The sequence below is a fragment of the Xyrauchen texanus genome, chromosome 22, assembly GCF_025860055.1.
Source record: "Xyrauchen texanus isolate HMW12.3.18 chromosome 22, RBS_HiC_50CHRs, whole genome shotgun sequence".
NCBI lineage: Eukaryota > Metazoa > Chordata > Actinopteri > Cypriniformes > Catostomidae > Xyrauchen > Xyrauchen texanus.
In genome coordinates this window covers 40,194,012-40,207,592 of record NC_068297.1, presented here as the reverse complement: position 1 = coordinate 40,207,592, position 13,581 = coordinate 40,194,012, and the positions used below count along the sequence as shown (strand labels likewise).

General features: G+C 38.6%; 1 protein-coding gene across 1 annotated transcript in view; it reads left to right on the top strand.

The window, feature by feature from the left end:
• LOC127662863 (syntaxin-binding protein 6-like) overlaps positions 1-7,426 on the top strand; it is a 75,773-nt gene extending 68,347 nt beyond the window's left edge. The window contains exons 5-6 of the mRNA XM_052154244.1: positions 5,240-5,397; positions 6,544-7,426. Of these exons, the coding sequence (XP_052010204.1) occupies positions 5,240-5,397; positions 6,544-6,567 (182 nt within the window). The 3' untranslated portion in view covers positions 6,568-7,426. The remainder of the gene's footprint in view (positions 1-5,239; positions 5,398-6,543) is intronic.
• Positions 7,427-13,581: the final 6,155 nt, after the last annotated feature.

Here is a 13,581-nt window from a genome sequence, read left to right as displayed (position 1 = left end):
TTCCAAGCTGCTTAAAGGCACAGTTAACTTAGTGAATGTAAACTTCTGACCCACTGGAATTGTAATATAGTCAATTAAAAGTGAAACAATCTGCCTGTAAACAATTGTTGTAAAAATGTATTGTGTCATGCACAAAGTAAATGTCCTAAACGACTTGCCAAACCTATAGTTTGCTAAAATTAAATCTGTGGAGTGTTTTAAAAAAAAAATTTAATGACTTAAACCTAAGTGTATGTAAACTTCTGAAAGGTCTCACAGCTGAAAATGCATATCAGACCAAAAACCAAACTGTGAGGTCAAAAGAACTGCCTTCAGAGCTTAGAAACAGGATTGTGTCGAGGCACAGGTCTGGGGAAGACTACAAAACATTTCCGCTGCATTGAAGGTTCTCAGTAACCTCCATAATTCTTAACTGGAAGAAGTTTAGAACAACCAGGATTCTTCCTAGAGCTGGCTACCTGGCCAAACTGAGCAATTGGGGGAGAAGGGGATCACGAACCCAATGGTCACTCTGATTGAGCTCCAGAGATCATGTGTGGAGATGGGAGAAACTTGCAGAAGGACAACCATCACTGTAACACTCAACTGATCTGGGCTTTATGGCAGAGTGGCCAGACACCAATGAAAGCCTGGAATTTACTAAAAAAAAAAAAAACCCTAAAGGAAACCAAAAATGTTTTGGCCTCAAGTCCAAGCATCATGTCTGGAGGAAACCAGGCACTGCTCATCACCTGCGCAACACCATCCCAAAGGTGAAGCATGGTGGTGTTTTTCAGCAACAGGGACTTGGGGACTAGTCAGGGTTAAAGGAAAGCTGATTACAGCAAAATACAGAGCTATCCTTAATGAAAACCTGGTTCAGAGCACTCAGGAACTCAAACTGGGCCAAAGGTTCACCTTCCAACAGGACAACGACCCTAAGCACACAGCCAAGACAATGCAAGAGTGGCTTAGGAACAACTCTATGAATGTTCTTGAATGGCCAAGCCAGAGCCTGGACTTGAACCCAAACAAACATCTCTGGAGATACCTGAAAATGGCTGTCCACCGACAGTCAACATCCAACCTGACCAACCTTGAGAGGATCTGCAGAGAAGATTCCCCAAATTGAGGTGTGCAAAGCTTGGTGCATCATACCCAAGATTGAGACTGTAATCGCTGCCAAAGGTGCTTCAACTAATTACTGAGTTAAGGGTCTGAATACTTATATCAATGTGATAGTTCAGTTTTTTTTTTTTATTATAAATTTGCAAAGTTATCAAACATCAGTTTTTTGCTTTGTCATTATGGGGTTAGGGTTAGGTTAGGAGGTTAGAGTGTAGATGGATGTAAAAAAAATTATTTAAAGCATTTAAGCACAAGGCTGCAACCCTTACTCCTCCTCCCTGCCAGGTACTCTTTAGCAACCTTCCTCCCACTTCACAAATAATAGTTATTAGTGTAGCTTATTGTCTTTTTTTCTTTAGGTTGGTCTCTGACTCACTGACTGACTTTATTAGTGTGGGAATTAGAGCAGAGGTTCCTGCTCTAATTCATGCTCAGATCCTGTTGCCTGGCAGGACTCAGTAGACTGATCCATTTAAAGCTGAATAAATATTAATACACTTGATTGTGAGGCATTCACAAGCTAAAATAAATATAGTAGTTTCTGAATGTTTTGTTAAAGGAAACAGCCCATATTCTGAATCAGGCTTTGCAGTATTTATATTCCAAGGCTCATGTTGAATGAAATAGTAACTTTCAATATAATACATTTCAATATTTTCAGAAATAAAAATGTAAAGAGTTGCTTTTCTTATGGTGCTTTTAATAGACTTATATTAATGCACTAGTATTTACATTTAGCAACATTTTACCCTCCTTGCTAGTTTTAGAGACATGAAAATGACTTAGTCACTTGAATCAGTGCAAGGCAGTGTTGTAGTCAAGTCACTAGATCTAGAGTCGATACTCAAGTCCTCACTGCTCAAGTCTGTCCAAATCATCAATATGAGTCGAGTCCATCTCGAGTCCCTGGTATGCACAAGTCCTTGTCTATGTCGTAAATTAAGTTTATAAAATAGATCTTATTATAAAGGTATATCTGTGGTTTACAGTGAAGAAATAGATGCAGTTGTTTTTGAACTATCAGCTAAAGTTTTATCTTCGTTCAATATACCTGTATGATTATGTCAAACATGCAACAGGTTGATAATTACTGCACATATTTAACATTTCTAAAGCCTGAGAAATAATTAGACAAATGTTTTGCTGCTTAAATTATTAACCCACATACAGTAATGTGAGTTGACTTCAATGTCATATTTCATATTTAAACTTTATAACAGCCATTTTTGATTTAACAAGTTTTGAAGTGAACTGCATTTCAAATAAACTCAAAGACATAATTTTAGCTGTATGACATCATTTTTATTGAAACATTCTTTCACAAACAGTAACTTATTGCGTTGATGAAGACGGGGTCCCATTCATCCTGTTAGATCTCGCATGTATCTTATTCACATATCGGTTTAGATAAATATTGTTTGCGATCAGTTTCTGCGAGTTTGTTGTTAAAAGTTGAAATCTTCCAACAGCAGCAGCGGGTCAATTGGGTCTAATAGAGCAAATGTGAAAAAGAACAATTATGGTGATCCATGAAATATCATAAATTATGTAAAATCCTGTGTTTTTCCTGATCCATTGATCCTAATGGAAATTTAAAGAAGCCCAAATCTCCAATAATCTGTAGGAAAGATGTTGTATCAATCTCACAAACAACACTTTTTGGCCATTTTCAATTCAAATTAAGTGGCACGACCACTGAACGCAGTTCTTTTCTCAGCTGCGAAAAGAACCCAGAAGTGTCGGAACGGAGTGTTTGTTTGTAAACAGTAGGGCTGCAACTAACGATTATTTTTATAATCGACTAATCTAACGCTTATTAGAACGATTATTCAGCTATTCGGGCGATTACTGCAAACATTAATCATTAGCTCTTAACTGATTATTCAGCTTGTGCCCCGACTTAAGGTTGTTTTAAACGACCTTACTAACAATAAAGAGGACAAAATCATCTTTTAAAAATACCTCTAAATGACATTCACTGAATTAAAGGGGAAAACTACTTGGATTTGTATTGTTTAATTAGCAAATTAGCAACATATAAGATATTTAGATGTATCTTAAATATAAGTGTATTTTTTCACTTGTTCATATTTCTGCCTGTGCATTAAAGAAAAAAAATATACTCATATTCAACATAAATGCTCTAAAAGCAAATCTAAATATCTTATATGTTGCTTCTCAGGTTAATGTATCTTGTTTTAAGGATTTTTTGATATTTTAATATATTTAAATATTAAAATTGATTAAAACTCTCTTGCGATTGTTTTTCACGCGACTCATAATTCTGACCGCACAGACAAATGCCAGTTTCGGAGTTTGTGCTTATTTATACAGCCCGCTTCCTTATTATGTGAAGATTTTTGTCGATAATTTTTTATTGTCGATAATGCCGACTAATCGTTTCAGCCCTAGTAAACGGTAACTCCATCTGTTGAATTGGCTGAATGAGCTTTAAGTTTTGTACTTGGGTAGAAAGAACAAGTTAACAGTTGTAACAAGTCCTTTCCTCCAATTCAGAATGCACACAATGCTCGAGTCCAAGTTAGAGTCATTAGTGTTCCAAGTCCAATACGAGTCATGAATATTAAGACTCAATTTGGACTCGAGTCTGAGTCCAGGACAAAAGAACTACAACACTATTTGCTTATCCTTTATTGAGGTGTTCAGAAAGGATGCTGGGGTGTTGCAAGCCATCAGCTTACTGGCTTACCATTGAGACTTTATGATGTTTTGGTACTTTGATATGACTTGGGACCGATTGGTTAAAAATGTTATATAGCTCACTGGGGCAGCGGTGGCGTGGCCGAGCATCCGTCCGGAGAGAAAGCGATATGGGTGTATACACCTGTGCCAGTTAATGATTAACACCTGTTTCCAATTGCAGTGAGCTTGGGGAGAGCGGTATATAAGGGAACACGCCAGCGGCAAGAGGAGAGAGAGTCTTATGTGAAGCTAATGTGTGTAATGCTGAAAAGCGATTTTGAGTTTGTTTACTAAAAGTCATACCTTTGAGTTAAAGTATCCACTTCCCTGTGTCCTCCTGTCCCTCTCTACGTGAAGTTTTTACACTCTCCATGTTCATGTCCGTAGCACAAATGGGAAGATGATTTGCAGTGCATGCTGAAGTTATATACTTGGATTATGGGTTTGTTCAAAACTTAAAAGTATGAACAACAGTACTAGTGATGCTTAACAAGCACCACTAATAATCATGAGAGCCCCTCTGGCCCCTCCGTTGTAAGTCTCACACCAGTGCAAAACCAATACCATGAAGCTGCTAAGGTGAGGAATGAAAACCGTGAGGGAATTTCACCACAGGATCAGTTGGACAGAGACAAGAAAATTACAATTTTATTCAAGTTTTGATCAAAATTGTCATTTATAAATTCCTCAATTTACCAAATATCTGACAGAATCAAAAATGTATACTGATCTGCGCTTGCATTTTATATATTTACTTATTAAACAGCCTTTTGTGATTCACCGAGCTATTAATTGTGTTTTTATGGTTCTTTTATGTCATTTTGTTAGCATGACAGTAATGAACATGACTAACACACAGTATCGGGTTTGGATCGGGCTCGTCGTATGAATACCCGATCCTTATAAAAGCTTCAGTATCGGAGCCGATACCGATCCAGGTATCGGATCGGTGCATCCCTAGTACAAGGTTGTAGTCCTACCTTCCAAGTGTGGGGGGGTGGGGGGGGGCTGTGGAGTTATATGTCCCTTTAACATTAATGTATAGTAGTTGTAGTGTTTTATCTTCTCTAGTTGAACAGTGGAATATATAGGTAACATGAAAGAAAGCGCCTGGTTGTTCCTTGGTTGTGACTGTGGGTGATGTCATATTCTGCCTCTGTTTCTGTAGATAGAATGAAAACAGTAACAAAGATTTACGCCTGAAAAATTGTCTAGAAATTTAAATTAAGTGCTTTGATATTTAGCACACAATTTCTTAAAGGTTATCTGTTATTGGGTACCACAGCTTTTTATTTCCATTAACTAATTAAGTTCGCTCTCAGTCGGCTCCCTACTGTTCTACTCCATCACACGGTTACCATTACACTGTAGAATATGTAGTGGTCTACATATCTTGGTCCTTAACTTATTTACCACTCTGGTTGTGTAGGTAACAGTGTCCTGAACAATGCAGTAGGCAGCGCTACCAGCGCAATGCAGAAGGCCAGTCAGGCACTGAATGAGCGTGGCGAGAGACTGGGACGTGTGGAGGAGAAGACAGGCGAAATGAAGAATAGTGCACAGCATTTTGCTGACACTGCACACAAGGTAAACACGCCACCACAAGATTGTTTGTATGCTTATTTCAGTTCCTGTTGATTTTCAAAAACTGGTGTGCTGTGAGTGAACATACTGTTGTTTTCATGGATGTGTAGAGCACAACGTATTCTGTAAACTTGTATTAAATACTATAATCTAAATGGCTCTTGCCTCCAACAAGGTCATTCTTTTTACCAGTGGATGGGATTTAAGTATTCTGGGCTAAAGACTAAATACTCTCTCTTTAATGTATTCCGATATTTCAGTCTTTTTCAATACATATTCATAAAGGCAAGGCACAATTGGAAGAATAATGCTTGATATGTCTTATTTGAAATGCTGCATCCCCAATTTTAACATCTAAGTAAATCTAAATAGCTAGCTATTGCTAAATTGTATGAACTTAGCACTACCTTAAGATGTTTCTGTAGATTAGATGTGGAGTTGGATGCTGACGTTCTTCCATATTATAACATTTTAGAAAAGCAGATTGTTTCATTATTATACATGAGTAAGATGATTTTCATGATCTAATGTCTACCATTGAACCTTTTGGTGACTGTAGACAATTTTTAAAGTATCTCAAAAACCTCAACCCACAACCTTGTTCCCAAATTGGCATGAAAGTGCGACCCTGGCAACACTGTTCAGGGGAAAAGAGAGCCAGAGGACGAGTGTGCAGTGTGCACTTCTGTGCTGTTCAGAAAATCTCTTCAGAAAAATGGTCAAGGTTCTCACTTTTCCAGTTACGTCATTTTTGTATTCTGAATTCGAACCCCATTACGTGTATTCCCTAACAGCCCAACTCTGGCTGTTCCTACCATTTACCATATGACCAGTCCCAGATGGAATTCATGTTTTCTGTGCTGATTTTCGCTGGAATTCTGTGCATTTGCAGAGCTGAGAGTACAAAATCCTTATTGATGGCTGAAAGCATTATCAAATTAGGCAATATATCAAATAAATGAACATGCAAGGGAGGAGGGTATAACTTTGAGAATGTTGGACGCTCAAATTCCCTGGAATTCTCTTTGAGTGTGGGACTGCTTATTAGCTACCCACTGGCTTAATTTATGATTTTGTGTTGCAGTAAATATATAGTATGTTTCCATATGCTGTTGGAACATTAACAGTCCCTTTTCTCTCTCTGTCTAGCTCGCCATGAAGCACAAGTGTTAAGTTATCGGCATATCTTTGAAGAATCTGGTACCAATTCAACTGGCCCCAGCACAGTCTCGGCTGTCAGAGACTCTTGATGGGATGTGCATGAAGTATCATATGAGTAGATGAGGACCTGGTGCATCACACTGTTGCTTAAATCTAAATGGCTCTTGCCTCCAACATGATAACTCTTTTTGTTGTCCATGGATGGGTTTTTTGGTCATTAAGCTTATGTATTGTTTCCTGTATTCTCACTGTATTGCAGACCTTATAATTATTATATTTTTTAAAGATTCTTACAAGGTGTAAAATAGTTTAGATTTCAAATGCCTGCTGATATCTCTGAAATATCATTCTGCATTGTTTGCAAAAAGTGTTTGACAAGTGTATGAAATTACAAATATATTTTTTAAATCTCAAGACCTGCTCTTTTCTAATCAATCAGTTTTAGATGATTTGAAATTTGTAGTAGAAAAACTAAATGATTTCGATGAACTGCCTCTACTCATTCTTTCATTGTTCATGTATCTCCCACACTTTCAGTTAAGGCCCACAGTACTCTCATTATGTGTTAATGCAGCATGTAAATCTGGAAGGATCCCACAGATAGGGTGGGCATTGCCCCCCTAGAGTTTCCTTGTGCTCCCCAGAAACTTTTGCTGCCCCCTAGCCCAGTCGGATGACAAAACAAGAGAACCCTTTGCCCACCCTAAAGGTCAAGATACCCCCCACAAAGATCTCCTCCTAGTACCAGCCCTGGTTGGAAGTGTCTGGTTCTGAAAATACCATCTGACATATAAACAATTTTGTATAAAATTTTCTTTTGCTGAAGAAGCTCTGATGATAGCATATGGCATACACCTCTGTATTTCTTTTTTGCAACATTATTTTGAAATAAATTGTGTTTGATTCAATATCTAAAAACAAGTGGTCTCTTGTTAAATGCACACTGCATTCAAAAATTCACATTTATGCCATTGGTTGAAAAATCAGAACACTGTTCACTATTGTTATCTTTTACTTGGAACACGATGAAAACATTATCTTTATTTTTGTGTGGCATTAACTGTCATATGTATATGGACCCATTCCATTGAAACATTCTTAAGAACTCAGATACTGTATATTGATGTCTGTTTGAGGGCAAAGCTGCCAAAGACTGCCTTGACAATAACCAAAATGAAATTTAGTGTAGCGCCAGAAAAGCGCTATTATAAATGTAATGTTCATTCACTCAAAGTGCTTTACATCATAGCATGGGAAATCTCCTCAACCACCACCAGTGTGCAGCATTCACCTGGATGATACGACTGCACCAGTACGCTCACCAAACACCAGCTATCGGTAGAGAGGAGAGAGTAGAGTTATAGAGACAATTAATGGATGGGAAATATTAGGAGGCCATGATAGATAATGGCCAATAGGGGGAATTGAGAGAGTCTGGACCTCAGTTTAACATCTCATCTGAAGGACAGTGCCTTTTTACAGTACAGTGTCCCATCACTATACTGGGCCGTTAGGACCCCACACAGACTGCAGGGTGAGCACCTCCTGCTGGCCTCTTAGTTTTCCCCAGGCAGTCTCCCATCCAGGTACTGACCAGGCTCAACACTGCTTAGGTTCAATAGGTAACCAGGCAAGAGCTGTAGGGGGATATGGCTGCTGATCACAGGTCTACACTGTCTGCTTCCATGATGATTTTCAATCTCTGCTTAAAATATGTTTATAGGCTCAGAAATGTGGTTGGATTATTTAAGTAGCATAAAAATATATTAAGCCAACTTTATTAGCCATTTATTTATCTATTGTTTAACCTGTGTCAGGGTGTGCTGTACAATGTGCCTGTGCTACTGTGTGCTCAATGGAATAATGAATGATATCAAAGATAGTAACACTACCGTGGTCTCAATCTGAGACATAAAGTGCTCTAATATAGTTCATGTACAAACTCTAAAAATATGGATGTTTTTGTTTTTTGTCACCATTCTGACTACATTCTAGAGACTGATGTGTGTGAAAATCCCAGTAGATCACCAGTTACAGAAATACTCACACCAGCCCATCTGCCACCAACAATCATGCCACAGTCCAAATCACTGAGATCACATTTTCCAACATTCTGATGGTTAATGACTGAAGCTCCTGACCCATATCAGCATGATTTTATACATTGCACTGCTATCTAATAAAGTGATTGTGAGTGTATGTGTGTGTATATATATATATAATTAAATATTTTAAGTTGAATTATTTTTCTTTTCTTTTTACCTGTACTTTCTGTCACATTGGTCAATGGACCCTCAGTTGAAAACTCTGGGTCTAAAGAAGTGTTTCTGTATAAAGTAGTTCTTTATGTATAAGAGTACAGTTTTGCATGAAATATGTGACAAAGAAATTATTAAGGCATTATAAGACAGTAAAGAAATTATTAGACAAATGACTTTACAGAATAAAATGCCTTTAGATTTTGACTTTTGACCTAACATTGTGGACCGCCATTTGGTAAAGAATGTAAAATATACAGTATGTTCGTGATATCTAATGTTTCTACATTTACTGGAAGCATTTGATCAAAAGCAGCAACATTGAGAACTGAATTATGAGATTGTATTTTTGCTGACTAAGAAGATGATTAAGTAGTCATCTTTTCTGCTGTTTCTGTTTTTATATAACTTGCAAGTAGGAATGTGTGCATAAAGAGGGTGCGGTAAAGGATTTTGTGTGTTCAGATGGTATGTGTATTGAGTTTGTGTGTGGTGTTGAAGCCACCTTTGAGCTCTACTCTGAGTGATTTGGCAGATGTGAACTGTGAAGCAGCGGTGAGCAGCTGTCCTCTCTATATTTGGATTAGAATGCTGCTCGATGCCTTTGGCTTCCTGTTGAGTGCAATGTCAGGCATGCTGGTGTAATCATTAATCCACTGCATGCACTATACTGGTGTCTGCTGCAATGAAGGGGAAGAGGGCAGAACAATGTACGTCGCCTCAAATGATCTGAAGGATAAACATTTTATAAGGGTTTCAAAGGTTGTATAGTGCTGAGAAAATGGAAAGTAATCATTTGGATGTTGTATGCATCTTTCTGGAAATGGAGTCATGGCATCCAATTCAATACAGAACTCTTCCAACTCATCTTCAGACATGAACATTTGAAGAACAATGATATTTAATCATTGAGCTGAAATTTTTATCCAAAGTGAATTTGATGCAGACCACTACAGGTAGCAAGTGAAATGAGACTAAAAGGGGTGTGATGTGGGACCTCCTGGCTTGAGAACCAGATTTGCCATTGCCAGTATTGGGGAGTAATGGAATACTGGGAATAATGGGATTACATATTTAAAATACAAAATATAAGTAACAATTCCACTACAGTTACAATTTAAATAATAACAATGTTATTAGAATACAGTTACATTCATAATGTATTTTGATTACTGAAGAGATTACTTTGCATTTTATTGTCATTTGTTTCATTTAATATTTAGTTATTTCAGATGGAAAACAGTTATACATATAAATGATGAGATCCAAAATGCATTTGAACAGCGGTGAAACACTTTCTTATGATGTGTGACATTCATACGAGCAGACAGAGAAGTAAGATTGAAGTAAGTTTGGAGCAGAAGAAATAGAAATAAACCTTGTGTAAATAGATAAAAATGCTATTTCAAGCCATTTTACATGCACATGTTACCAGACACGATAATATTTTTTATTTATCAAGAAAATTCACAAATTCACTATGGTCATGAAGGTTGGGTCATGACCGAAAGAACTAGGTCGCGAGTACAAGCGGCCGAAATGGGCTTCCTCAGAAGGGTGGCGGGCTTCTCCCTTAGAGATAGGGTGAGGAGCTCAGTCATCCGTGAGGAGCTCGGAGTAGAGCCGCTGCTCCTTTGCGTTGAAAGGAGTCAGTTGAGGTGGTTTGGGCATCTGGTAAGGATGCCCCTGGCCAGCCTCCCTAGGGAGGTGTTTCAGGCACGTCCAGCTGGGAGGAGGCCTCGGGGAAGACCCAGGACTAGGTGGAGAGATTACATCTCCACACTGGCCTGGGAACGCCTCGGGGTCCCCCAGTCAGAGTTGGTTAATGTGGCTCGGGATAGGGAAGTTTGGGGCCCCCTGCTGGAGCAGCTGCCCCCGCGACCCGACTTCAGATAAGCGGTTGAAGATGGATGGATGGATGGAAGAAAATTCACAGTGGATCATAATTTCTTTTTTTCTAGTAAGATCTTTGATATTAGGGCAAAAATCATATTCTTGATAAAACATTTTTATTGTTTTCCTGTAGAAATATCTAAAAATCCTTAAAACAATATCAATTTGATTCATCTTGTTTTAAAAAAACATTAAGCATTAGGTTTTTCAGAGAATATATTTTATATATATTAAACAGAGTTTTTATAGTCAAAACAACTGAAAAGAATCTACCAGTGCTGAAGAAGTAATCCAAAGTGTCTAACGGAATACATTTAAAATTTTATTTTACAGCATGTACAGTGCATCCGGAAAGTATTCACAGCGCTTCGCTTTTTCCTCATTTTGTTATGTTACAGCCTTATTCCAAAATGGATTAAATTCATTATTTTCCTCAAAATTATACAAACAATACCCCATAATGACAACGTGAAAGAAGTTTGTTTAAAATCTTTGCAAATTTCACAGCCTTTGCTCAATACTTTGTTGAAGCACCTTTGGCACCAATTACAGCCTCAAGTCTTTTTGTGTATGATGCTACAAGCTTGGCACACCTATTTTTGGGCATTTTCTCCCATTCTTCTTTTTAGGACCTCTCAAGCTCCATCAGGTTGGATGGGGAGCATCGGTGCACAGCCATTTTCAGATCTCTCCAGAGATGTTCAATCGGGTTCAAGTCTGGGCCACTCAAGGACATTCACAGAGTTGTCCCGTAGCCACTCCTTTGTTATCTTGGCTGAGTGCTTAGGGTCATTGTCCTGTTGGAAGATGAACCTTCCCCACAGTCTGAGGTCCAGAGTGCTCTGGAGCAGGTTTTCATCAAGGATGTCTCTGTACATTGCTGCATTCATCATTCCCTCGATCCTGACTAGTCTCCCAGTTCCTGCTGCTGAAAAACATCCCCACAGCATGATGCTGCCACCAGCATGCTTCACTCTAGGGATGGTATTGGCCAGGTGATGAGCGGTGCCTGGTTTCCTCCACACCTGATGCTTGCCATTCAGGCCAAAGTGTTCAATATTTGTTTCATCAGACCAGAGAATTTTGTTTCTCATGGTCTGAGAGTCCTTCAGGTGCCTTTTGGCAAACTCCAGGTGGGCTGTCATGTGCCTATTACTGAGGAGTGACTTCCATCTGGCCACTCTACCATACAGGCCTGATTGGAGCGCTGCAGAGATGGTTGTTCTTCTGGAAGGTTCTCCTCTCTCCACAGAGAAATGCTGGAGCTCTGTCAGAGTGACCATTGGGTTCTTGGTCACCTCCCTGACTAAGGCCCTTCTCCCCCGATCGCTCAGTTTGGCTAGGCAGCCAGCTCTAGGAAGAGTCCTGGTGGTTCCAAACTTCTTCCATTTACACATGATGGAGGCCACTGTGCTCATTGGGACCTTCAATTCTGCATAACGTTTTCTGTACCCTTCCCCAGATCGGGGGTCTACACACAATTCCTTGGACTTCATGGCTTGGTTTGTTCTCTAACATGCACTGTTAACTGTGGGACCTTATATAGACAGGTGTTCCTTTCCAAATCATGTCCAATCAACTGCATTTACCACAGGTGGACTCCAATCAAGTTGTAGAAACATCTCAAGGATGATCAGTGGAAACAGGATGCACCTGTGCTCAAGTTTGAGTGAAATGGCAAAGGCTGTGAATACTTATGTACATGTGATTTTTAATTTTTTTATAAATTTGCAAAGATTTCAAACAAACTTCTTTCACGTTGTCATTATGGGGTATTGTTTGTAGAATTTTGACATAACAAAATGTGGAAAAAGTGAAGCACTGTGAATACTTTCCGGATGCACTGTATTCTGTAATCTGTAGTGGAATTGTAATGAAGGATTAAATTTGTGTTGATAGTTTCGAGTTATGATCACTGTGGGGCATCTGTTAGAATGCACAAGTCTTGGAATAACTCTTTTATTCCAAACTTGCTTCTTTTAGGGTACAGGTGGATAAAGATGTGGTTCTACAGAAAGAAATAATAATAAAGTCACTTTACTTAGTAAAGTCATAACAAGCACCAAACATTAATAACAATACAGTGAAATAGTTATTAGATTGTCTTATAATGTAGAAATATTCAAAATAGACAATAATATGCTCTTAAAGAATCTATATGAAACAATATGGCTTAGAAACGAGCTGTACCACATGTCATATGAATCATATCAACAATAACAGTAAATAATCCTCCTTATTGGTCAATACAACATAAAGCTGCCAATACATATCAACATTGAAAAATGCAAGACGCAAATGTTAGCGTATCAATCTGATGGTAAATAGAAAGTGCTGAGTCAATCAGTCATTCAACGGCAAACAGTAAACGACCCAAATGCACAATAAAGTTGCTCATCCCCACACAAATACATATAGTGCGTAAACATGTCAATACTCACAATTTCCTGCATGCACAAACCCACCAAATCAAGATTAACGGTATCAACAACACTTAAATTACTGGTGTTCCTTCTGCCTGTCACTTCACAAAACTAAAATGTCCTTCGCGTAAGAACGCAATCGTATTTCAGGCAGTCATTTGATAAGACAGTCCGTTAGCACTGTAGCGTATTTAGGGGTTTCAATGTAAGTTCGCTAACTTGTTAGTTTAGCGGTGCTGTGCTATGCTATTAGCTTAGCTGTGTTATGCTATTAGCTTAGCTGTACTGTGTTGACAATATGGCGTAGGCAGGTTGCGCATGTGCAGTTAGTTGCCCTGGAAGAGTCTCTTTAGGACTTCCCGTGAACTTTTGTCACCATAGCAACAAACACCAGTGATTTGTGATCTGGGTCAACACTAATGAAAACAGTTTCATCGATGCATATAAACGTC